At 44.4% G+C, this 25,590-nt stretch overlaps 1 protein-coding gene across 3 annotated transcripts in view; it reads left to right on the forward strand.

Moving 5' to 3' along the window:
• The window catches only part of FBXO21 (F-box protein 21), a 179,000-nt gene that overhangs the window by 39,710 nt on the left and 113,700 nt on the right, over window positions 1-25,590 (forward strand). For 2 of the 3 annotated variants that reach the window (XM_078667123.1, XM_078667124.1), the window contains 2 exons: window positions 2,828-2,949; window positions 12,076-12,222. In XM_078667123.1, the coding sequence (XP_078523249.1) occupies window positions 2,828-2,949; window positions 12,076-12,222 (269 nt within the window). The remainder of the gene's footprint in view (window positions 1-2,827; window positions 2,950-12,075; window positions 12,223-25,590) is intronic. The other variant, XM_078667125.1, reaches the window with a different exon arrangement.

Consider the following 25,590-nt stretch of genomic DNA (forward strand, 5'->3'; position numbering starts at 1 on the left):
AGGCGTCCCGCTGAAACGCGCGTAGATTCTAATTATGTTAGCCATTTTTGTTTCTTTTGGACATTTGTTAAAAATTTGAAATGGTTTATCCTATCATGATTTTGAATATGTCATTTATAACCACTTTGTTGGTATACATTTTGTATCAAATTTGTCATTTACCATATATTTGTCTGTAGTCTATATATTATATTCTGTATGCACTTTGTCTATTTATGAGCAACAATGTTATAAAATATAAACAAATATCAAAAATATATATCAGATTATTTCAATAAAAGAATATATTTTGGAATAATAATAACTTTTCTAGTCACATATTGTTATTGTATTGTATAGGTTCATCTTTTTATTCGTTTCCTAAATGTCTATTTACAAATACATATGCTCGATTACTTACATATTTGAATGGACATCTCTTATGGAAATATTTATTTTTAGGCTGACAAAAAACATCTGACAAGCAGTATGTTAATAGGCCATCCATTGAAGTATCTGGGAGTTACAGTGCACTTCATTGAAGCGGTAGTCTCGAACTCTCAATACATCCATTTTAAGTTGTCTTATTCATATCCTGAAGGGATTTGTCATTAAGTTTTATAGATGCTGCTGTGTGGTATTGAAATTTTATTTTTATTTTTGCCCCTCTTTACAACATCAAATGCTACCTCACTTGTGTGCCTGGGCCTAGTGCACAGGACAGGCAACATTACAAACCAAGTTCAACGGGAGTTTTATAGAGCAACTCTCATTGATCCTGGTTAGGTTTATGCAAGTCTATGGCACTAGGCCAAGGCTCATAAGTGGGGTAGCATTTTTATCAGGACAAGTGGGGGGACGCTGGATGGCAGGAATTTAGTGGATTCCTGCTGAGGAAACTCTTGGTCCTTGGGGGAAGGGGGAGCACTGCCCATTACCAGGGAGGCCGCTCCCCCTCCAAATATAATCCCTGGTGTTCTGGTGGACTTTCTGCCTCCCTGCCGGGGACAGATTGGAGGAAATACCTCCTATCTGCCTCCACACATTTTGCATTAATAAAAATCCCTGGTGTCTAGTGGGCTTTCTGAATGGATGTAAGAACCTTCAATCTGCTCTCGGGTCTGGAGGGGGGTCAAAAAGGTTTTTGGGCCCGTGGGAGAATGGGGAGCACCCACCCCTATAAATATAATCCCTGGTGGTCTAGTGGTGAAAACACCTCCTCTCTGCCCCCGACTTGGGATAGTAAGACTGCTTGGGGTCATTTGGGTGACTGGAGGCTTGGCCCAATGCCTGGTCCCCACCCATTCTGCAAAAATAAAAATGAATTCCTGGTGTCTAGTGGGCTTTTTCTGTGTGCCAAGAAAAGGTAGACTAGTTTAACATGAAATCTGAGATATTCACGATAATCTTTTTGCATCATGTTGGATGTAACATGATTGCACTAGTATGCCAAAGCACAGACTGTAGGAAGCTGGCTCTGTACATACCGGGGGTCAGAACCGGTGGGGGCCAGTTGCTGGGAGCTGCAAATGGCTGGTGTAGCTCACAAAGGCAGAAAGCCTTTGAAGCTTCCCCTTCGTCGAACTAGCCCATCCTGGGGGAGGAGGCTTGGCACCTCACCCCAGGATGTGGTTTGTTTCAGGACCCTGAGAGCGGCATGCTCTCGACCCAGGGGTCCAGAAACATGTCTGGTGGTGGCAGCTGGTGAACAGCCACTCAGCCAGGACACTAGAGTTAGGTCGGTTTTCAGGGGGAATCTCTAAGATGCCCTCTGAGAGCATTTTTCATTAAATGCCACACTGGCATCAGTGTGGGTTTAACGTGCTGAGAAGTTTGATGGTAAACTTTCCAGTTTTCAGTAAGGCATTATGGTAATGTGGAGTTTGGAATGACAAACTCCCAGACCATATAATCTTTATGGCATTACTGCACTTATAATGTCTAAGAATCAACCTAGGCACTGTAGGGGTACAAGGCTCATGCACCCTTTACCCTCACCACTGGTATAGTGCACCCAGCTTGAGGGTGCCAGGGCAGTGGGTTGTAGGCATGGCACACAGGGATGTGTGCCATGTTGACTCTTCACTTTGTTCTGCACCAAAACACGCAGCCTGCAATGGCAGTGTGTGTGAAGGTACAGGGCCTCTAAAGGTGGCATAATAAGTACTGCAGCTGTAAGAGGCCTTCTTTGGTCACAGTGCCATTGGTACCTCTGATACCTTTTACAAGGAACTGACATGTGGCCAGAGAGTTGCCAATTGTGTTTTGCAACAGTACAGTTTAGGAGAAGAACATAGGCCCTGGGTACCTTGTTGGCAGGAACCCAGGGCACGCTCAGTCAAAGTACATTAACATTAAGTGGGGGGCAACCATGCATAGAGGGGCACTTTCCTACACAGACCTGACATAATAGAAAGTTGCATAATCTACTAATTTCTTTAAATTCTTAAATCTGAACACGAGATTGCCAATAATTTGAAACTTTGTGTGGTGGATATTGAGGGTCCTGGTAATGTTATTTTCTTGAGTCGATGGAATGAAAATTTATTTGAAGTTGACTTTTTAGCATAAAGTAGAACTGCAAAGCTGCTAGGCATTTCAATGCACGGAAGGCCAAGATAAATGAGCATATCTGCCAACATTTTAAATGAATAAATTAAACCCCACATTAATATCTCTTTTGTACTATCTGAGTGGTGACTCTCTATAGACCAACTGACCTGTTTGCTCCACCATTTTAATGTTTCTTGTGAGTATTGATGACTAGATCACTGCTCAGATGACAAAATTGCAATAGTTGAGAGATGTCCATTGAATGAAGTGTTTCAAGTGATTGCTTTCTCCCCAGAAAGGCACTGACACTGAAATACTATGCCAAGAAGATCCTCTACTTCCTCCGGCAGCAGAACATCCTGAAGAACCTGAAGGCATTCTTAGAGCGCTCTCCAGAATGCCAGTCTCTCTTAGAAGGTAGGAATTGCTTTTAAAACTTCACATTTTCTCATTGGTCATTCATCAAAATATAAATAATGCGTGGCCAAGCTCCGGGTCAAAATGATATGGTGGACGAATGTTCTTTTATTCAGTCATTTTATATTTTTATACTGAAGTATTCATAGCAATGTGTCAAGAAAAGATTCACATTAAACTTCTGTAGTGAATGTGAACAGAAACATGAACTCGCTCATCCCTGTCCAATTCCCCAGGCCAGTTAAGTCTCGAGTCCGCTACATTTCCTTTCTACCCATCAATTCCAACTGCTACAGTACATCCATGCACTCATATTTCCACTTGGCTACCTTCACCCAAATAGTTATAATGAAAATCATCTTGACACTCGAGATTCAAATTTGAGGATGCTATGTTATAAACATGCTATTCACTGCATCACATTTTCAAGTGTTGAATGTAACTAATAAACAGCTTGCTTTATGGCCATAAGGTTCCATATTTATACTAGTTACAGTTGCTTTGATGGAGTCCGGGTAGCCATCCCACTGTAGCTTCACTGCCTTGAGTATATGAAACCTCAGGGCTTTATGTGGGGTGGGTCCTACTAATGCTTTCACTGTGGGTACCAATCCCAAGAGTCGCAGGGGTCGGACCTGCCACTCTCACCAAGCCCACACACACCAACATTCCGTGACATCATACAAACATTCTCCAGTCATTCAGGCTGAACAGAAGGGAGAGTATTGGTGTAAAGAAAGAAGACAAGAAATCAAACTATAACATATCCTCTTACTTTACATCAACAAAAGAAAAGTAACAAAATAAGACACAGAGTAAAAGATAGCAAGAAGTACTATCTTAAATGTAATAATACATGTTAAGAAAATGCAATAATACAATAAAATAGAAATGCAATGCAATAATAGAACAGCATGAAATGCATAAAACAATAGCATAAAATACAATGCAATAATAAAACAGAGTATAATGCAATAATATAATAACAAGAAAAGTGAAGCAAATAAATGGCACGCACACCATCCCCTTTTCTCACAAAGGAAAAGAAAACCTGACAAACAAAACATATGCCAAGAAATGTGCACACCTGAAGTAACAAACTGTATCAGGCAAAGCAATGAAGCAATGAAGTAAGAAAAGCAAAGCACGTACAACACTCGTACGCCTGACGTCTCATGCACATCTACACTCCGAAGATCCCATCAACGGCAACACAAGAATAGATGGAAAAGCAAGAGCCGTGAAATAAACAGCGAACCAGCACTGTAAAAACCAGACAGGACCAAAACACGCAACATAGAAAGTACATACGTGACAAATGGTACTCAACCAAAAACAGCAGATAATGTACTAGGATGCACTCACCCAAGGAAAGTACAGGGATACACTCACCCATGAAACAGAATACGTTGAACACCGATGCACACACCCATAAACACAGCATACAATAAGGTGGGATGTGTAGGAGAGTAGGGTCTGCTATCCTATGGTCACCCCAAATTTTTGCTTTTTGCTTCACTGGTTTTTGACTTAATGTGGCTGTGGGCCTGCTAATCAGACCCACAGCCTGCTGTTCTCTCTCTAAATTGTAACCCATGTACTTTAGGTGCATAACGAAATTGGAACTTGTTCACCTTATTGGCCCCTGTAACAGTGTACCCAGGTACCCAGGGCATAGGTGCTTCCAAGGCCTACCAGGGGCTGCAGCATGTATTGTGCCACCCCTGGCCTGGCCTCCATATTTGACACAACTGGCTGATCACTCAGCTGGGGTAAGTCGGTGTAACCACCCCTTACTTAGGTGTAGTAGGCCTATACCTAACCTAAAATGGACACATATGTTCCTATCAGCCACTCCTATGGAAGGCCTCATCAATCCTGGAGGCAGAGTGCTTGGAAATATGTGAGATGGTGCTCTGGCATGAGCTGAGCCTGTCTGCAGCTTTCGGAACCATGTCCTTTAGCTGTTTCATGATATTGCCATACCATATACTCTTAAGTGCATTATGAACCTCGCGGTTAAATGCTATCTTGGGTTTGGCTTTATCAAAACATGTCGAGTAAGGTGTCATACGAATTGGAATACTACCCCCTCGCCAGTTCTGGCGACGGGGGTAGCATTCCACCCTTCTAGAGGGACACAACATGTACCTAGCCTGAACCCCGGTTAAAGTTAAACAGAGCCTTAGCATCTCAAAATGGATGCTGCCACCACAGACACGAGTCTGACCTCCTGCTGCTGGGAGTCCTTCCAGCGAGGGCAGCTTGGACAAAGGGTTTCCTGCCTGGGGAGGTGCTAGCACCTCTCCAGACAGGATTTTGTGTATTGGGTAGGACAGGGCTGAATAGAATCAGACATGCCTGGGGCACACAAGGTGTCCCTGTGCATAGGCCAGTTTAAACCGGTGCTGGGGCTTTCCAGCCCCAGTCCTGGCGCGAAACTGGACAAAGGAAAGGGGGTGTAACCACCCCCCTTCCTGGTTCCACCCAGAGGAGGGACCTAGTAGGTGACCCGGCCCCCCAGATTCGAATAAGAGTGGGAGCTGTGTCCTGAGACTTCAGATCATCCTGAATCAACTTGAAATACAGAAGAAGACTGGACTTCGACATTCTGCTGCACAGAAGACGGAAGAGAATCTCCCTTGTGGCCAAGGAGTGACCACCCTGTGAACACAGGCACCAACCAGCAACTCGACGTCTGCTTTGCCGCCGCCTCCCGCCGGAGCCCGAGCCCAAAGCCTGACAAGACCCAGACTCCCAGACTTCTCACAGCCCGATCCACAGTCCCTGCAAAGAAGGGACCCGTGGAGGCACCGAGAGACGTGGGACCGGACCTCTTGGAAGACCCCCGAAACGCTGACTGCGCAGCATCAGAGGCACCCTCGATGCTGTGCTTTGGGGTTTGAGAAGCCCCAACCTCGAGCAGCCCTTGCACCGAAGATCAGCCCCCCAGCATCTCCACGATCTGCGTGGGGCCCTTTTGCATCGTGCCACTCGACGCGCCTAACCGTCCATTTGCCACGCGGCTAGTGGCCATCTTGGCGACGAAACCTACGACTTTCACTGCGGGTCTGGTTGCTCCAGACTTGCCCTTGCTCCTGTAAAAAGGAGCCCCTGCTCTGACCTTGCTGGTCCGAGTAACAAGCCTTTTTCGACTCCTGCGTGGCTTGCATTAGCCAAGGCCTGTTTGCTTCAATCAAGTTGCCGACACCGCCAACAGCGAGAAGCCTGCGTGGGACAGCTCGTGACCGACTCCTGGACGTCTTCGACCCCTCGTGTCCACGTGGCTGCAGAGAGAAGCTACACCTCGACGCCTGTTTGCACCCGACATCGCCTGGTTCCAATCTGGTTCCACGGTAGTCACTGGCTAGTGACTTTGAACATTGTCCCCTCTGCTTTCAGGTCTTCACCTCTTCAGATCCACCCTTGGATCCACCGGAACTCTTCACATCGAGCCGCCTGCAGCATCTTCAGCTCCAAGCACCATCGACCTGCGTGACGAAACCCGACACTACTTCGACCCTATGCACCCGCTTCCTGTGGGTGAGGTAACTCAGCTCCGCCGGTGTTCCCACACTGGTACACACCTCTAGGGCCTGTGTCTAAAGTTTCAGCTTTCTAGGTCACTCGGAAGGTTCCTTTCTAACTAACTTTGTAACTTTTACGCACCATTGACATTGCATTGGTAAAGCGTGCACTTTCCGCACTGCACCCGAGTCCCGCGGGCCTTTCCCGACTTCTTCACTGCTAGTCCCGAACAGCTCCAGCGATTTCCCCAGGCCCTAGGCCTCTTCACTTTCCCCATAGTGGTTCTTATACCACTATTTTAGTATATGGTTTAGGTGGCCCCTAGGGCTCATCCATATTGTGCAACTTTTGTATATTTTAACTGTGTTTTGTTTTAACGCATTTGCTTCTGTGCTCATAAAGAGTATCAGGGATATTTGTAGTAATAAATCCATATATATTTTCAATATATATCTGTGTGGTGTCCTTTCATTTGGTATTCAAGGGATTGTGTATGGTAAAACAGCTTGCTTCACATGCCTTTACAGAGTTTAGCCTAAGACTGCTTAGTCCATGCTACCCCTAGGATAGCTTGTCTATAAGGTTGACTTTACAACCTGCACCATAAGGGTTGCTTGGCATGGTACAAGGTGATCACTAGAACTAGTGAGCATCATATACCAGGCCAACTTCTCACAGGATGCACTCGCCCACAAAACAGAATAAAGAAAACTGGGATGCACTCACCCAGAATAACATAAAGAGAAGTAATGGGATACACTCACCCATGAAAACAAAGAAGAAGGTAATGGGATACACTCACCCACAAAAACAGCAAAAAAATAATGGGATACACTCACCCAAGAAGACAGAGTACAAAGTAATGGGATACACTCACCCATGGAAATAGCAAAAAAATTTGCGGGGTATATGGGCACAGCACAAAAACGTAAATAAGTGCTAATGAAGAAGAAAGTAAAGAACTTTTGCAATTTTTTAACTGTACCACATAGATGTAGACATTAGAAAATACCCAGCAAGAACTAGGCTTGACACAAGCGACAACTCCAATAGGATAGCAAAACAAAACAGCACTCTCTGAAAATAAGTAGCAAAGTATGGCAAAATAAGTAAACATACAGGTGAACCTTCTCATATGCAAATGCAGGGAAAATCATTTCAAATGAGTAATATTTCAAATAAAACAAGAATTAATTACACCGGTACTTGACCCAAGTACCCGAGTATGATCTAAGAAAGGAAAACATGTTAAGAATTAAACAGTAAACCGTTTCAGAATAAGCCCAGAAGATGGCGCACTGAGCCCAATAAAGTAAAATGTTCCCAATAACAAGAAAACCTAGACATCCATGGCGAGAGAAGACACAATGAAGAAGCGTCTTAGAAGAACTTCTAAATCTTAACTGCATCGCACTGGTGAAATTGTTCCAACAGTCCAGGAACAAAGATCTAATGATAACGAAGATGCTGAAAACTTGCAGAAGCTGAGAATACATTGCTCCCGAAGCTGAAGATTCACAAAATGTCGCTGCTGCATGCTGAAGTAATCCAGGAAAACTGGGAGGAAATTCCAGTAGCATGGATGAAAGACAAAGGCAAACAGATCCGATGAACTAAAAGACGACTTGAAAATACTGACTCCCACTCGTGTTCAACGCTGCACCACCGATGAAGACGTGGTTGGCGTTTTAAAGGCAGAGCTCCAGCAAAGCACATGAGACGTGACCACCCCAAGATGGCAGCACGCTCCTGAGACGTACACCGAGGGGCTCACGGCACACTCTAGGTGCAAAGCTTCCAAAGTCAGCGTGGAGCTGCGAAGACCCAGCAAGACATCACAGAAGTTTACAAAGCTCCGGTAGCACCAAAATGATGGTAAGATGCGCAAGCTGTATTTGCACGAGCTTTGTAATATGAATTTTTAAAAATGATGGTTGGAAATCAGTGCAGAGGTCTCAGAAAAAACTAAAAATCAAGGCCCAAAGAAAAGAGACTCTCGCCATGGGCTCGAAGGAAACCTCATCAGTATGGCACCAATCACGTTCCGCCACCCAATACCACTCAGTCAGTAAAGCCAATGAAAGCACAAGTGTAGTTAGTAGGGCGTCTTTGTGGAATGTCCTCAGTTGACCCACATTTGAAGTGTCGAGATTAAAAAAAAATCAACAGCTGACAGTACTTTTAAGGGTCCATTTTAAATCATGTGGAGGGGCATGTGCTGCGTACAAGCAGTGAAAATTCATTTAACAAAAATAAAGCTTCCCATAATGGCACAGATCTTGTGACCACACAGTACAGCACGCAGTCAAATACAAGCAGGACACAATCACCAGGCTTGGGTGAAGAAGAAGAATCTGGCACGCCTGAGTTGAGGCTGACCGGTGTCAAAAGGTCAGTGGTGGGGCTGGGGCTGCCAGTTTCACTAAGATGACTGGAATGTTCACTTAGATGCTTAAAGCTTGAAATCAGTAAGTTGCAGCTTCCTTTGGTGGATTCTTTATTTATGGTTTCAATGTTCCTTGTAGGAGACAGTCCAAAATGTGTAGGTTCAAGAGTCCAATCGTCGCCAAAATGTACTAAGTGAAGAAGTCCAAATCGTAGACCAGGTAGTAGGTTCCAAGATCTACAATATTAAATCCAGTTCAGGTAAGTAGAAAGATGGTAGATTGTAGTAAGATGATAAGTTCTAGTATTAGCTGTAATAGCCCCACCAGGAGCAGCCTCCCTGCCTGCTCAGCCTCTCATCTTCAACTGCCACTCTCACCAAGCCCACACACCAACATTCTGTGACATCATACAAACATTCTCCAGGCATTCAGGCTGAACAGAAGGGAGAGTATTGGTGTAAAGAAAGAAGACAAGAAATCACACTATAACAAAGCCCTTGAGGTAGCTACAATGAATACAGTTCCTGTTTATTGTTCACTTGTTTTACTTTGTCTTGCATTATGAAAGTATTTACTTTTATTAATATGTTGTGCTTCTGTAGTTTTTGCCATGCAACATGACTCTTGCATAGTGCATACTTTGAATGGAATTGTGTCGGAGGTGAGATGTCCCATTGAGTTCAGATTGTGGGCGAGTGTTTTGGACTGTTCATGTTTGAGTGCTCTGAAGTTGAGGCTGAGTTATAGGCTTCTCACAATTAGTCATCAAAATTTGCAGACTACATGCACATCCAAGTGCACAGCACACAAAGTGATGGTCGCATATGTGGCAGTTGTATTTGATGAATGTGTGACCTATGCAGAGAGGATGCAGAATGCAGAAGAAAGTGATGTGAATGGGAGTGACTGATGCTTAGTAGTTTCATTTTGTGGTGAATAATTAGAATTAAAACGTTTCAATTCAGGAATCATGAGACTGTGAATTATTCTTGTTATGGATTTATTAGGTCTCACCTATGAGACAGCTAAAGCTGTCCATTGGTGAAAAGATCTCTTGTCAGCTTACAGTGGGCTTAGAGCCCTCCCAATGCTTACCATTGGTTGACTTTATTGTCCAGCTCATTTGCTTGCTTTTTATTCGGCAGCATATGTGGGTTTTACTTCCTCTTGTGTTTGTCCCGCACTAGCCTACCTTTTTGGTTAAGCAAACCATGATTGTGCATGCGTTTTCCAGCTGTCTCCCTCATGTGCTGCTCATACCCCCACCCCTTCTGCCACACTTTCACCCGTTGTCTGCCCCATTTTCCCTCCGTGCTCTGCTTGCCTTCATGTGATTCTCCACTGGAGTTGTTTTCTCGTCTTTGTGATAAAATCAACAGCTCAAAGTAACTATAACTTGCGCTCTCGTTATGCACTGCTTCTGCCCTCCCATATCACAGCACTCATGCCGTTTTCTATGACTACATTGATAACATCTCTTATGGCTTTTGGAATTACATCTCTGATAAAAAACACTGTGAAAGGCGGGGATGCGAATTATACTTTAGGGCACGAGCTATATATACTTGAAATAACTATTACTTCAGAATTTCTGTTGTTTTGTTAGCTACTAAAACAGTTTGTTTTGGCTGACATTTTCACCTAAATATAATGTTCATTTAAGCTTTGGGTTTTTTCCAGTGAAAAAAAGAAAGACGTGTGTGTGTGTGTGTGTGTATATGTATATGTAGAAATATATATGTGTGTGTGTGTGTGTGTGTGTGTGTGTGTGTGTGTGTGTGTGTGTGTGTGCATGTGTGTGTGTGTATATTATTTATATATATATATATATATATATAATATACACACACACGCGCACACACACACGTGTGTGTATATGCACGCACACACACACACATTTGTAGACAGATACACTGTGTAATGTGCAACATTTATTACCATTGTTGAATTTGTGGTGAGCCCATAATTCATGGTAGACTATATAATATCTTTTGATTTTATGTATCGCTTCAATTCAAAAACTTTATTCAGTATGTAAACAACCATAAAAGTAGTTGACAGTAAAATAATAACACATGATTTATGTATCATTTTCTATATATTTGAAAATAACTGCCCTTCGCTTCTATGTGTTTATGTTTTATGTTTTTAAATTCTATTATTTAGTTTATTCATCAAGTTATATTTGTTAGGAGGCATTACTACATATACACACGTGTGTGTATTCAACATCCATGTGGCTGCACTCAAAGCAAGGCTACCACTCAGCAATACGCTTCAGCTGTGATTTACGAATGAAGCCAAACTCAGTAGTTCTCCTAGTGCCTACTGGTCAGTGTGGTCCATCGTTTGCAAATTGCAGTTCCTCTAGTGGATGCCCAGACCAATGTGTTTCGCTTGACATGAGCTCTTTGGTTGAGCACATTAGGTATTGAGCACTAAATGTATTTTCAGTATAACCTTGAATGACCAATACCTTCCTAACTGTCAAACAAACTGCATGTTACTGCAAGAGTCATCCCCCTCTGTTGCAACTACTGGCCCTGGGAAACATTTTATGCAAATCAATCTCTATGTGGCCGCATTCAAACCAAGATTGGCACTCACCAATATCCTTTTAGCTGTGTCTTTCTTGTTTCACTGGAAACTCACAGCTGAAGGCTATTGGTGAATACCATTCTTGTTTTCAGTGCGGCCACATAGAGACGATGTAATGTCACGTGGTATACTTTCCTGCAATGTACTGATTCCAATGTCGATCCAATGCAGTGGGAGTAGATCACTTTCTTGAATATATCATGGTTCAGCTGTTTTCTCAAGTCAGGGCTAAGCGAGTTTGAGAAAGTTGTGCGTCGAGAAACTTTATGATCTTACGTCCATGTGTTTACAAATTAATCTGGTTTGTGCAATATGACTTTATAATTATACAGCACAAGTTGCACACAGAGGCAGGTGCAGTGCATAGTTCACAGAATCACAACCAGATCAAAAATAGCACAAGCATCATAGGCGCACACTCTTGCCTTCCTCCCCCCCTTTCTCTTTCCCCTTCATGCCCACTCAAGGTGAAGAGCCCAATGGTGGCTTAGTCTATCACAGAGGATGTTCCATAGTGTCTAAATGTAATTTGTGTCTAACTTCTTTAAGTTAACAATTTGTGGCTTCTGTGGAGTCCTTTTCATTTCTGTCTTTCTACTTTCCTTGGATGCAGGTGCTGTTTTGATCGACCAATATTGTAACCCTTTGTCTGATGTGTCTCTGGAAAGTGTCTCTGCCCAGATCAACGACATCCTTAACAAAGTTAAAAAGGTCCTGCGGATGAAAAACAGCCGCCACCCAAGTTTGTTAGCAGCAACAGGTGCGCATAATTTTTCTGTTCCACTAACTGCTTAATTATAATCTGTCACAACAGGTGTGTTTAGTTGCATGCCTCTCTGGTGCTTACTTTTTGTTCTTTACGCATAAGAGAACAAAACTCCACTCTTAACTAGCGCACAATCCAAAATTATTGACTTTTATGTTCTTTTGGGAGTTAAAGGATCATTTAGTGCCTGTTAAAGGGGTTAATTGAAAGCACCGCAGTTGTAACCTTGTTCGCTGATGACCCAGAAAAAGTGAACATATGGTCTTTTGTTTAAGAATGACACTTAGTGCCAGTAAATAATATAACTTTTGGTTTTAGTTATTTAAAAAACAAATCATTTTAAGATAAAAACATCAAAAATCTTTCTTGAAATAGGAAATAGGACATGAAGTGCAGTAGATCTATGCAAGATGCAATGTGCCATCTGGAGGAATCTCAACAGTTGGGTGTTGAGACTTAAATGCAGTTTGGACAGAATAGTTAAATCACACACTTCTGTGCATCTGAAATTCTATACAGACAGAGCCTTCTTGTTCAAAACTTTATAAGCGACCTTCAGGAATTAAAAAGATCTAGCAATTAAATGGACTGGACGTAAACATGTTTCTATAGCAATTTGACATTGTCTAATTCCTAATGAACGAACTACAGGAATTAGCCAAAATTGCCTAAACTCCTTCAGTTTGTTACAGGTACAGACTACATGCAGCAATGATTCAAGTTTGTAATCAGTCTGCAGTTCAAGGCGCTTGCGCCTTTCAGTAGTCTGTATGTGTAGGCTTGTAGAGTATAATGTCACATCTTAGCCTGTCTAGATCTTTTTTCAATTGATATGGCTAGATAAATGTGCTTCTTTTCTTTTGGACTGGAAGAGGGCAATACTCAATGTTGTGTGGGCCTTTGCTGAAAGTTCCTGTCATCATCAGCGGATTTCAATCTTCCATTTTTAGTGAGTATCTTAGCACGTAATTTTGGTGGCAGTTTCAGGTCAATGATGTCTTGGATGCCCAAGCGTTGATTGAGTTCATCGCTTATGCTCTCCATGCAAGCTTACCATCCTTCATACTTGACCATATTGGCTCCCTCAATGAGCCAGGCGGACAGCCTTAAGTTTAATTTAATAACTTAAGAATCTTGTTTTCCCCATGGTCGCTTAAGTTGAATTCTAGGCCAGTTTGCAAGGGTGGCATTCTGCAACTGGAATAGTCTTCTGTAACAGCGGCACTCAGCCTTGTCCAGCCAAGAGCCTAAACTGTGTTTAAAGATTAAGGAACCATATGACTGAGTTGGAATAAATTTGGCATCAATGACTCGACAAATTGGAGTCCGGTCAGGACCTGTCATTTGTTTTAGCAACTTCTGAGAGCTGATGATCATTGCAACCGACATTTCTTTCATCACCTCAAGTTGCACTCAGTGTGAGCCACATTGAAATTGATGGCAAGATATTTCCTGCTGGCTACCTGCTTAATATGTGCCTGGTCCAACGTAAATTTGGTTTTCTTGATCTTCTCCATCCCATACACCATTATTTTTGTGTTTGAGGTATTGATGGAGATCTTGTTTTTATTGCAGTAGAGTATTAAGGCATTCAACGCACGATCTTTGCAGACCAACAGCAGTGTGGTCAAATAAAATTGTGTCTTCTGCATATTGTAAACATTGAAAATGAACACCCGCAATCATAGGTGAAAATGCGTACACTCCTGTTAGGGCACCATTTAAGTCAGCCAAATAAAGATTAAATAATTGGAGGGAGCCTCTATATATACCTATGTTGGCTCTTTGTATGGCCAGATCTTTTGCAACATCACTCTGTTACAGGGACTTTGACTCTCACCCCGGTCTTAAATTATAGGATCATGGTGTCCTGCAACAATGTAGCAAGAATGCCCCAATTCTGGACTTTATCAAAGGCGGTGGTGTAGTCAATAATGGCTGCGTAAATAGTCGGCACTTGTTTTTTATTTAATCTTAAATCAAAGAAGAGAGAATCACCGGGTAATCTTCTGTGCTACAGCCATGTCTAAGACCTGACTGTGTTATCAGTGTTAATGCATTGGCTGTGGCTCATTCTTCTAGCTCTAAGGTAAGAGCTTTTGCAAAGCATTTCCAGTCTACATAATGCAGAGCAATTAGCCTAAAATTGAATGGCTGATTAGCTATCAGGAACCTCATTTGTGATGATGCATTACTTGAACAACGGGCATATAAGACTAATCAATTCTCATGCGCATTTTAATATTCTAGCTGGTATGCCATTATGCCCTGATACTACAGCTGAGCGAAGGGAGGTGATGAATGGTCGCACTTTGCCCATATAGTTTTTGTTAGCCTCCCATTCAGCCTGGGTGCCTGCAGGGGACACCGTGCACAGAGCATGGTCTCGTCAAACGGGCTGGCTGTATTTTTAACATATAGACTTGTATTGTATTTTATCCAATTTGCTGCTGATATGAAAGACTGTACTTTCAAAGTGTTCCTTTCTGATCTCTGCTGCACCAGTCTCCAGAATTTATGGGAATTTCTTAGTTTTGAAGCCTTGTGAAGTTCTACCCACTGTTTTTCTTCATTCAGTTTGCGGCGTTCCCATGTCTTTGCTCTGTAGGCCTCTCTTGCATTTCTTATATCATTGAGAAATGCACCCAAGTTATTGTTAATATGGCTCCTTCTCAGTAGATTGTTTTAACTTCCGTTTGATCATTCTTAGTTCCGTTGGTGAATGAGGAAAAGAGCGTTCTTTATGTGGACCAAACGTGGGTGGATTGCGAAAATGTAATTAATAGCTTCATCATTGGCGTATGCCAATGCAGCGGAGATGATATATCGGAGGTCTATTTAATTTAATGGAGACAGTTCACATCTTCCTGAAAGTCTATCACGTAAGCCAGAGATCACCTGGGCATGTTCTTCGGGAGACAACAACTAATCTGGCCAGGAATCTTTTGAAAGTGACTCACTTGGTTGAAGTTCTGATTAGAAACCCAGGTGTTGTCAATTAGTGATGAGCTATTTTGTGAGATAAATGTACACACTGGTGTATTCGCTAGGGTACTTCCTTCATATAAAGTTCTAAGACCTAACTGATTGAGGGGGGAGTGGCAAACCTTTTCTCTGCAGGGTCCTTCTTGGTTTTGTTGGGGAGAAATTTTGGGAAAGAGCCATGCATCCTCCTCCTCTTGAATCCAGATCGTGGGCTTGGCTGATTCTAGAAGGAACATGATAAAATCTCCTGCAAGCAACCACATAGCCTTCAGATATTGCTGTCTTTGAATTTGTATAGTTTTTAAGACACCAACCACGGCAGTTCTTTTTGTTGGTTGTTTAGGTTTAATGCAAATGCACCCTATGATGACTAGTGGTTTTTCCCTGTTGTTTTTGTCAATGGGAAATGCTACGTTTATGAATACGTAAGCTCCAAAGCCACTCACCAGTTCTACTACGTTTGTCGTCAAGGCTTTCTGAATAAGAATTGAAACTCCACCCGAAGGGTGGCTTCCTTTAGAAAAAGGTTCAGCTGGTGAGTGAAGTTCACGGTGGTTGCGTCATACTATTTCTGCTAAATGCCAGGTTTCTTGAAGGCAAATTATATCACTGTTACTGATGTCCTTGGTTACATCATTGTTGGTAGATACAGTGTTTAGGCCACGGACATTCTAAGAGCAACACTTCATAGTTGTATAGTGTTTTAGAGATGAGTTTTTTGGGGTATTTTTCTGTGTTTCTCATGTGTTGTTCATTACTAATTTCCTGCCATCCTGCATACCCTTGCATCATTAGAAACTCCTTAATGATCTGCATAAGATCATCACCCAGCCTCTTGTTTTCCAGTCTTTTTGAACAAAGGAGAACTGATGCCCTCTGAGGCAGCCTGGGATGTTGTGTTATGGCCCTCATAGAACCAACGCCATCTTTTATCATGGACACGTTTTCTTAAGTGAGGAGAAGTGGAGAAGTGTGGCTCACTGGTTAGAGGAGGCAGACCTGGAAGCAGAGGTCAGCCAGGACCAGGGTTCAATTCCCGGCTCGGCGGGGTCTTGAGTCCTAAAATGTCCATGGACTCGACAATTCTCGCTCCGGTGCCTACTCGATTCATGGGTTCACCCTCTGCGACTCTGGGCAATAGCTTGCTTAATCTCCACAACGGCCCCTCGCGGCGGGATGCCTGGCTTTCACCTTGCGGATACCCTGCTGGGGTTATCTCACAGGGGAATACCAGGACGGGTTCCCTAAGCAAGCGCTTAGAAACCGCTCGGTGATTTGCGCTATATAAATTCCTGTACATTTTACATTTAAGTGCCTTCCCCTTCACACAATAACCTTTCACGCACATTTGCGTGCGGGACAGTGTTGGATTAGTTTCTCTGAAACTGCTTCGCTTACAGATCCTACTTCTCCTAACATTATCATTATTCCTTCAACACCACTTACAAGGCCTCGACACACATTGTGCAAATGTCTTTCTATTTTACATCCACGGGGCGACATGGCTATCTATAGACCTAAACAATACTGGCGTGCACAGGACTCTCAAGGAGGCTTTTCTTCATAAACAACCAACCATTTCTGGGTTTAGACAGAGGAGCGATTTGCTGATCTTGATGAGGTCTCCACACCCTGACGCTTTGGCCCAGCAGCTTGCTGACTTCTTCCCGTAAGGGTGTCCAGCTCGTGACCAAGACAGGGACTTACATTCTTTTCCATCAGGTAACCAGGGGTTGGATCATCTAGTACAGGGATTGTTGGCTGTACATATGCACTCCCACTTTAGACACTTATGTTAGGGACTGCATAGTCAGATTACATCCAATTCTCTATATTGTATTGGAAGCCTGCTGTGTTAACACAATGGTGGAGCTTTTTATTCTGTTTACCATTTTGTTGCTCTTAGTAACTTTCATTTGCTTCTGTCTATTGATCATTGCAACAAATATATTTTATACAAGAATCACGCTGATTCAATAAATATCGAAAATGTCCCTTTGTGTATGTTTCTCTGAGAGGGCTAGAGCACGAGTGTCTGAGCAAATGGGTTCTAGATCTGTAACCACGCTTCCTGGAGGACCAGAATTGTCATGTTCAGTAGTTGCCAGAAACCATTTGCTGCCCGACAAGGTTTAGGGGAGCTTTTGGTGGCACTGTGAGCTAGCTTGTCTATAGGGCAGTATATCCTGAGGGGGCACATAGAATCAGTCTTGCACCATCCCAAAGTTTATGCTGTCCACAAATGCACAGTTTCTGGCATGAGGTGACAACTACACAACAATGTCTTCGCATAAATCCAAGGGCATCTTGAAGGAGACTGTTGCCTGATTGCAATACCCCATTGAGCCAGCACATTTACTTGCTCCTCGATGTGTCTTGTGATCTCTGGATGACTAAACTGTACTTGGGTAGCTTTTCTTGGATAGTCGTGAATACCATGGGTATCTAGTGACTGCATGATATTTATTTGTATATCTAGCTTATCCGCGTGCTTTAGCAATGCTTGGCCAAATGGTGTGAGAGCTTTATCCTTTGCATTACATAATACAAAACAATTTTATCCTGTTCTCCGTCCCAGCTAAACTTGTGGTCTGTGAAGAGTAGTTTTGAATATGGTGGACTCTTTAGCGTGATGTGTAATGCAGGGCTGAAAGCAGGGTTTTCTTCTGAGCCAAGGGTGTTAGTAATTCTTTCCCTCCGACCCTCTTTGTTTTGTATGCATATTGGGATATAGGTCTGCATGTGGTCCTTATTCAGCATGTTGACTGGGTCCAATATTCTGAGAATCTCCTCTTCCTTAATGTATTGATCCTCAATATTTCCATGAAACTTTTCAGTATTGGTAGTTGATTTACAGGGAGTCATTTCCCTCTTATTTATGCTTGACATCAGGGGGAAAATGACTCGCTGTCACTTATAATGGTGATGGCCTCCCACACAATTTGTGCGACGTCAGCACGTTTGCCATATCAGTATTGGGAGATGCCACTCCCGAGGCTTGGCTGGAGCTCTCTGGCATAGGTGACTGAACATTAATAATGTTTTTTGCTGTCACTATCTGGATTTTAGGGGAGAGGGGCCATGGCGGCTTTACTGGATGACGACCCAGCAAGGGATCTTTATCGCATATTTCCCTGTGCATGCCACTGTCAAACAGAGCCATTGGTGAGGCCGCCTCCTCCTAGCCTCACTTTGGTGCTTTATATAACCTTTGTTCTTTTTGTTCATATAAGTTTTTTGGGGAGTATTGTTCCAGATGTCATGCACAGGAGTCTTGCATGCGCCGTTTTTTTTTTCTTTTCTACTTTTTTTAGCCCCGTATCTGGTCAGTCATCCACTGGGAGATGCGCATTCTGCTTATCTATTCTCGGTGGTGACAAGGTGCAGGTTGACTCACCGGAGAAGACAATGCCTTCCCCTGCAGGTTTCTGCTCCTTTTTTAGTACTTTTTTATACCTTCATTTGCTGCAGCGTACTTAGCAGATGGTCGTATGAGCGTAGTTTGGCTGCCATACTTAAAGAGGGTCTGACTCCCCAGTTTCTTCTTAGGTATTAACGTGGGCCTCATGGCACGCACCTGTAGGAGCAGGTTTTCTTAGTGGACCAACTAATAAACATGAATTCTATAGATACACCTGTAAAAATAATTCAGTCTTCAAAGGAAAAAAAAAACATTTATTTACACCAGACATGGATATCTCTTGCCTAGTCAGAAAATATCATGAATACATGATTTCAGAAGTTCAAACATTTGTCTTCAAGAAGGTGCCCCGGCCAAGCTGTTTAGAAGACCATATTACATGAGCACATAGGAATCTTAATAATGTTGTCCACGATGGTGAAAGGGGTAAGCAACTGTCGATGTTTTGACCCTGGGGGTTATATGTAGATACTTGTGGTTTATATGTAGATACTTGTGGTTCTTACATTAGGGTCTTCATCAGTACAAGTAGTGGGACATCTACGATAAAGGGACCACTATTAGCGAAACAGGTGATATAAAATTAATTGAATTATAGGTCAACTAGTATAAAAGGCTAAATTACCCCACAACCACCAAGGGAAAACGGTGGTAAGTAGAATGGGCCCAGAGGCTCTAACTGCAAAAGGGGACCTTTAGTGGTGTCTGAAAATACATGTGAAAAAAATGGGAGAGAAAATTAATTAATCTAACGCGCTGGTGATTTGCAGCTGAAGATACAGGCAATTGCGTAATGGGCCCCCAGACCGTGACCAATCACTTATTTGCCAATGCTCAAGGCTTCTAAACATGGGATCAATACTTTCAGGATTCCCAAATAGCTAAAAATAACTGAGAGACAACCAGTAGTTTAGTATCCACTACCCAGCATGAGGGAAACATTAAATAAAGGATAAGATCTAGTGCACTTGGGATTTGCGGCCGGAAGAACTAGCAACTACGTAAGTGGCCCCAAGAAACTGTTACAGGTCACTTACCGGTGATAATTCAAGGCTGTTGAACATGGGATTGAGACTTCCAAGATTCCAAGGTTGCTAAATAAGAGGAGAGACAACCGGTTGTTTTAAAATCAGATCCCCAACTGAATATGGACATTAATAACAAATGGACAACTACCCCGAAGACTCTGTGTGTGAACATACCTTAAAAAAAGAAGAGGAAGCGACTTGCATCCATTCGTAGCAGTTCAAGACGGAGCACTGAAGCAGTCGCCTAATAAGGGGAAGCTGGAAACGTACACGTGGTACGCTCCGGACGGTAGCAGCTGAATGCTGCTACCCGGGACCTACGTTATCGACGGGAAACGTCACACGTCAGTGGGAGAATCATGGTTAACTTGGTCTGCTCCCACAAGGGGTCCATGAAGGGATGTCTCACCTGCTCGTATAAAGAGGCTAATCCGAAGTGACACCTCTATTGTGATGAACGGGTTACTGTGAAACATGTTTAAGCAGGGTACGTTTATGAACACAAGTTCAACAATTGTACTGATCAGTCAGACTACAATCAGCAAATGTTTGAATTTGTGAAAACTTGTATTCATGATATTTTCTGACTAGGCAAGAGATATTCGTGTCTGGTGTAAATAAATGTGTTTATTTTAATTTTTTCCTTTGAAGACTGTGAATTATTTTTACAGGTGTATCTAAAGAATTCATGTTTATTAGTCTGTCCACTAGGGCCAATTGTCACATGTACCGCAGTCTACCCAGGACCTAGTGATTAAGCTGGGTTAACCGCTTGTATTGTAACTCCTGTAGGAGCAGAGCGCTTCTTGTGCGCATCTTAAAATAGAGGGATTACATTTTTATATACTAGCTTTGTTTTGCAATGCCAGACTGCCCCTGTTTGGTCCACAGGGATGCAGAAAGCTACAGGCACCCTTACTTTTTATTACTACAATTTGATTAATGAATTAGCATGGTACCCAACATCTGTGACTCAATTGCTCTTCCTTAGTCCTGGTCAGCCATTTCACACTTCCCAGTGAGCTTCTTGTGCGCGTCTTAAAATAGAGGTATTACATTTTATATCCTAGTTTTGTTTTGTTATATCACCTCTGTTTGGTTCCGTCATATTTTACCAGTTGGTGTCCAGTTGTAATGCCAAACTTCCCCTGGTTGGTCCACAGGGATGCAGAAAGCGACAAGCTGCCTTTTAATACAACAATTTGATCAATTAATTAGTTAACCTGGTCCCTGACATCTGTGACTCAGTTGCACTTCCTCACTCCTGTTCTGCCATTTCACACTTCCCTGTGAGGATAGTGCTGAATAGTCGCCTAAGGATTGCCAGGGGAAAAGCTTACAAGCAGACAGGTAGACTCACTGTGTACAGCTGTGATTAAACGATATGGAGAGCTGGCGTGAAATGGACGGTTGAAGAGCAATGAACTGCAAGTTGATAGACCCAGGCAAAGGCAAATCTGGGGGGACATTAAAGACGGTAAAGGTGGGCCCCCTCCAGCCAACAAGCCACACCGATCTAACATTGGCCGCTCCGTCCGCTGCGGGTTGCCCCTTAGTGCCTATGCACTTACCGCTGGAACTCGCAGAAAAAGCCAGTCACTCAAATGACCTCATCTGCCTTGGGAGCTCTGCCGCAGCCACTGCTGCAGGGGTCTCTGTGTCTGGTTTACCAGGCTGTATGAAGGCTGTGGACTGTTGTCATTGCGTGTAGCGGAGGCCTGATGTTTTTTGCCATGTCCTCCGCATCTCCCATACGCTAGGCTCGACCACACCCTGCACTCACATTGCTCCCCTACATCTGGGCCGCTGAGTGCCAGTACTGGTGGTGGTTATTTACTGAAGTGCTTACTTGTACGACTTTTATCGGGTAGGAATAAAGTAACTGTACTAAGCAAAAGACTGAAGTGTAAGCAGGAGTTTCTTGATCATTAGGAGCTTAGAATAAGCAGGTGATGATGGTACACCTCGTCCATTCTTTTTTCTTTATTTTCAGATTCTTTTGTATAGTTAATAAATATGTTGGCTCCCGGATTTTCATCTATGGTTTGTCGACTCTTCCCATATTACACTTATTTTATTTTTTGGGGTGTGCTTGGAGCATGTTTGGACTGATGTATGTGAATTAATAGAAACCATATTGGAGGAAACCAAATCAAGGAATCCCAATTTTAAGGAAAGACAGTTTTAAGAAAATACAAATTAATTGAAAATGAATGGAAACTGTTTAAAGGAAAGAGAATTTTAAGTTAAAATACAAAATTATATTAAATTTGGGTGGAGTTTAGGACCAGTGAGTGTTTTTGTGTCAGTTATGTCTAATGTTTAGGGGTGGTCAGGAGTTTTTGTGTCAGGAATGGGTGGAGTTCAGGCATAGAAAGTAGATTTTAGGGTTTAACTATGGGTAGACTTTAGAAGTGGTGGTATCGGGAATGGGTGGAGTTTAGAGGTTTAGTGGTAGGGAGTGGTTTATAGGGTTTTGCAATGATCAGAGTTTAGGGGTGTGAGGATTTTTGTTAAGACTCAGGGGTGGGTGAAGTGCATGGGGTGTTGAGGGATTTTGGGGTTTGTGAATGCATGAAGTTTATGGCTGGCGAGGGTTTCTAAGGTTCAGTGATGGCTAGAAGTTAGGGGAGGTGAAGAGTTTATGGAGTTCAGAATTGGGTGGAGGATAGGCAGGTGAAGTGTTTTAAGATTTAGGGACGGGTGGAGTTTGAATGTAGAAAAAGGGTTTTGAGTTCAAGGATGGGTAGAGTTTAGGGGTGGTGAGGGGTTTTAAGAGTCATGGATGGGTGGTGGTTAAGGGTGATTAGGCTTTTTTAGGGATCATGGATGGGTGGAGCCAGGTTGTGGTAAGCGGTTTAAGCATTCAGATAGGGGTGGGTAATGGGTGTAAAAAGGGGGTTTTAGGGTTCAGGAATGAGTGGCGTTTAGAGGTAGTGAGGGGTTTTGCAGTTCAGAGACTGGTGGAATGTTGGGGTTGAAAGGGCATTTAGGATTCAGGGTTGGGTGCAGCCATTGTATTTACAGCTTAAAAAATAACCATGCAGTCAAGCTGCAACTCTTGTCGAGAATTGGACTGAGTCCTGGATGCCAGAGTGGGTCCTGTAGTTGTAGTTCACGGTGGAGCAGGCCCACCGATCTCTGGCTCCCAGACCACCACCTGGAGCACCTCACCAGCCAAGCATTGCCAGGATCTTCAGTTTCAAGGACAGAGACGCTATCCTGCAAGTGGCCCGGTCCCAGGCAGCTCTGACCTACCCAGGTCACAACATATTGATTTTCCCAGAATACACCAGGGAAGTCCAGGCCCAATGACGATCTTACACGGAGGTCAAGTAGAAGCTGCGCGACCTTAACCTCCAATACCGTCTGCTTTTCCTGGCCCGTCTTCGGGTCATCTTCCAAGACAAACCCACTTCTTTGAAACACCCAAATCGGCCTGGACCTGGCTCACAGAGGAGTGCCCGCTTTGATCCCGTGTGGCTGCCCTCCCTCCGCATTCCCAATCAGGGGTGGCTCCGTCTGCAGGCTCCGGGTTCCGGAGGCGGCGCACCCTCTCCCGCAGGGGCCAGCGCACCCAGGGCAGTGGGTCTGCCTCACCGATGACCGCTTGCCGCAACCTCGAGGACACGGCCCTCCTGCTCCCCCAGAAATTGGATCCACAGACACCGATCTTTCCCATAGTCCGACCATTTAAGCCATGCAGCCAAGAACTTGGCCGGCTTACGCAGGGGAGATCTCGGCCAGGAAGCTGAGCTGTATGGTCAACAAGAGTCGGTGTATACAGCTGGATTCAGCTAATATAATGTATACTAGCAGCCCGCCCCGACGTTGTCCGGGGCAGAAGGGGGCTGGGGGCAGCACCGCTGCAGGAGACGTGCAGCAGAGCGGCCATCAGCGGGAGCAGCAGAGCGTACTTACCAGCTCCCGCGCCGCCGCTCCTCCCCGCATGTCGGGTGTGTGTCCCTTGCTCCTTCCTGCGCTCCCACCAGCATCGCCGCTCCTCCCCGCGCTGGGCACTCCAATGTTGTGTGTCGGTCCCGCGCCACCGCTCCTCCCCGCATGTCGTGTTTTGTTCCCTTGCTCCTTCCTGCGCTCCGGTCAGGACAGCGAACGTCGCGTTGACGTGATGAATGGAGGGGTCCACCACGCAGCTTCACACTAAGCTCTTCAGTTTTGTTTTGTTGTATTACTTGAACTGTTACCAGGGTGACAGATGCTTCCTTTCTTGAAGTATAGAGTGGGGGGTGGGTTGGGGGAGGGTCCGGGAGCATTGTCCCAAGTTATGGTTCATCTACGTTCGACGAGATCAGCACTCAATCCCTCACTCGCAGCATGCATGCGCGTGGCTCAGGTGCCAGCCAACCAAATCCCTTCACATGCTGCTCTGCTGTCCAGCCGGACCCTCCGGTCTGGCAGCACCAAATGTTCCTTCGGTTACCTCATGTTCCTACGACGCAAGTACTACATAAGGGTGAACCCTTCCGACTCCTGTCTTGGAATGTTCATGGCCTCCTAGACAGGGTCAAATGCACAGCAGTCCTAAGATATGCCCACAGACATGCCCCAACACCCTCTTACTCCAAGAAACACACCTCCTGGGTTATCACTGCCCCTTCCTCGCGAGGTACCAGGTTCGACAGAACCTGGCATGCAGGCTTTGAACGGGGTTCGCTGGGTTAGCAATCCTCCTTCAATGCATCTTTCATTTCACGCCCACTAATGTGGTCAGAGACCCTCAAGGCCATTTTTTGATCCTGACTGGGACACTGCGAGGGTCGGCCACCAATCTAGTGTCACTCTTTGCCACCAGCTACCTTAGTAACCACCTTGAAAACCAACAGCGACATCATATCCTCCCTCCCCCTGGGATTGACTGTGATTGTTGGGGACTTCAACGTGGTCATGCGACCAGACCTTGACACCACAGGCGCACCCTCCTCAATCAGATCCCTATTTGCCAGGAGACTGACAGAGTGGATGACAAACCCAGGCCTATGCGACGTCTGGAGGACATGGAACTCTAGAACCACCCAGTACACACACACCTCTGCTGCACACCACTTGAACGCACAAATTGACCTGGTCTACATGCCCGCTCCGGACTGTCGTAAGGTTTCCAGCATTAGCATCCTCCCCAGAAGCCTCTCAAACCACTTGCCGCTTCTTCTCAGCCTAGGAGACTGTGCAGACATGCTACACCCCATCTGCAGACTGAATGCTTGGTCCCTCCACGATGGCGAATTTCTGAAGGCGATTGGAGATGAACTCCAGCAGTACTTCCTAGCTAACCAAAACACGGTCCCTTCCTCTGGCACCCCTTGTAAGGCCGGGAAGGCTACTTTTCATGGCTTTGCCAGGGGCCAGCTTAAGGCCAAGCAACAGGCACAGATGGCTTACCCTCCTCGAGGCCCAGGCAGCCCGCCTGGAGCAGACCTCACCCACAGCAGTGGGCGAAAAGGGGAAGAGACTGCTCTCGCTCCTGAGAAATGAAATTAAGCAACTTTCACTGGACTCAGTAAAGCTGCTATGGAGGTCCTCGGTCGCCCGCATATATTGTTGGGGGGACAAGAACAGGAGAATACTTCACAGGGTGGGTTCGTACCCAATGGCGAACCGTATAGTCCCTGAGATCCAAGATCTAACAGGTGTGACTTTTCATACCCCAGTCTCCATAGCCACGGACTTCGCCGACTAATACTCCCTGCTTCACTCCCCAGCCAGTCCAGATACCTCGGCCCTGGCATTGTCCGAGCTGGGAACAATCCAACTCCCCCCGGCTGCACGGATCAGAAGCGGCTTGCTTGGATCTCCCTATCACGAAAGAGGATATAGGGGAAGCAGTCTCCCTTGTAGCGGCCATAAAGACACCTGGGCCAGACGGCTTCCCGCATGAGTGTTACGCCACATACCGAAACATACTTATCC

The sequence above is a fragment of the Lissotriton helveticus genome, chromosome 11 (assembly GCF_964261635.1).
Source record: "Lissotriton helveticus chromosome 11, aLisHel1.1, whole genome shotgun sequence".
In the NCBI taxonomy this organism is placed as follows: Eukaryota; Metazoa; Chordata; class Amphibia; order Caudata; family Salamandridae; genus Lissotriton; species Lissotriton helveticus.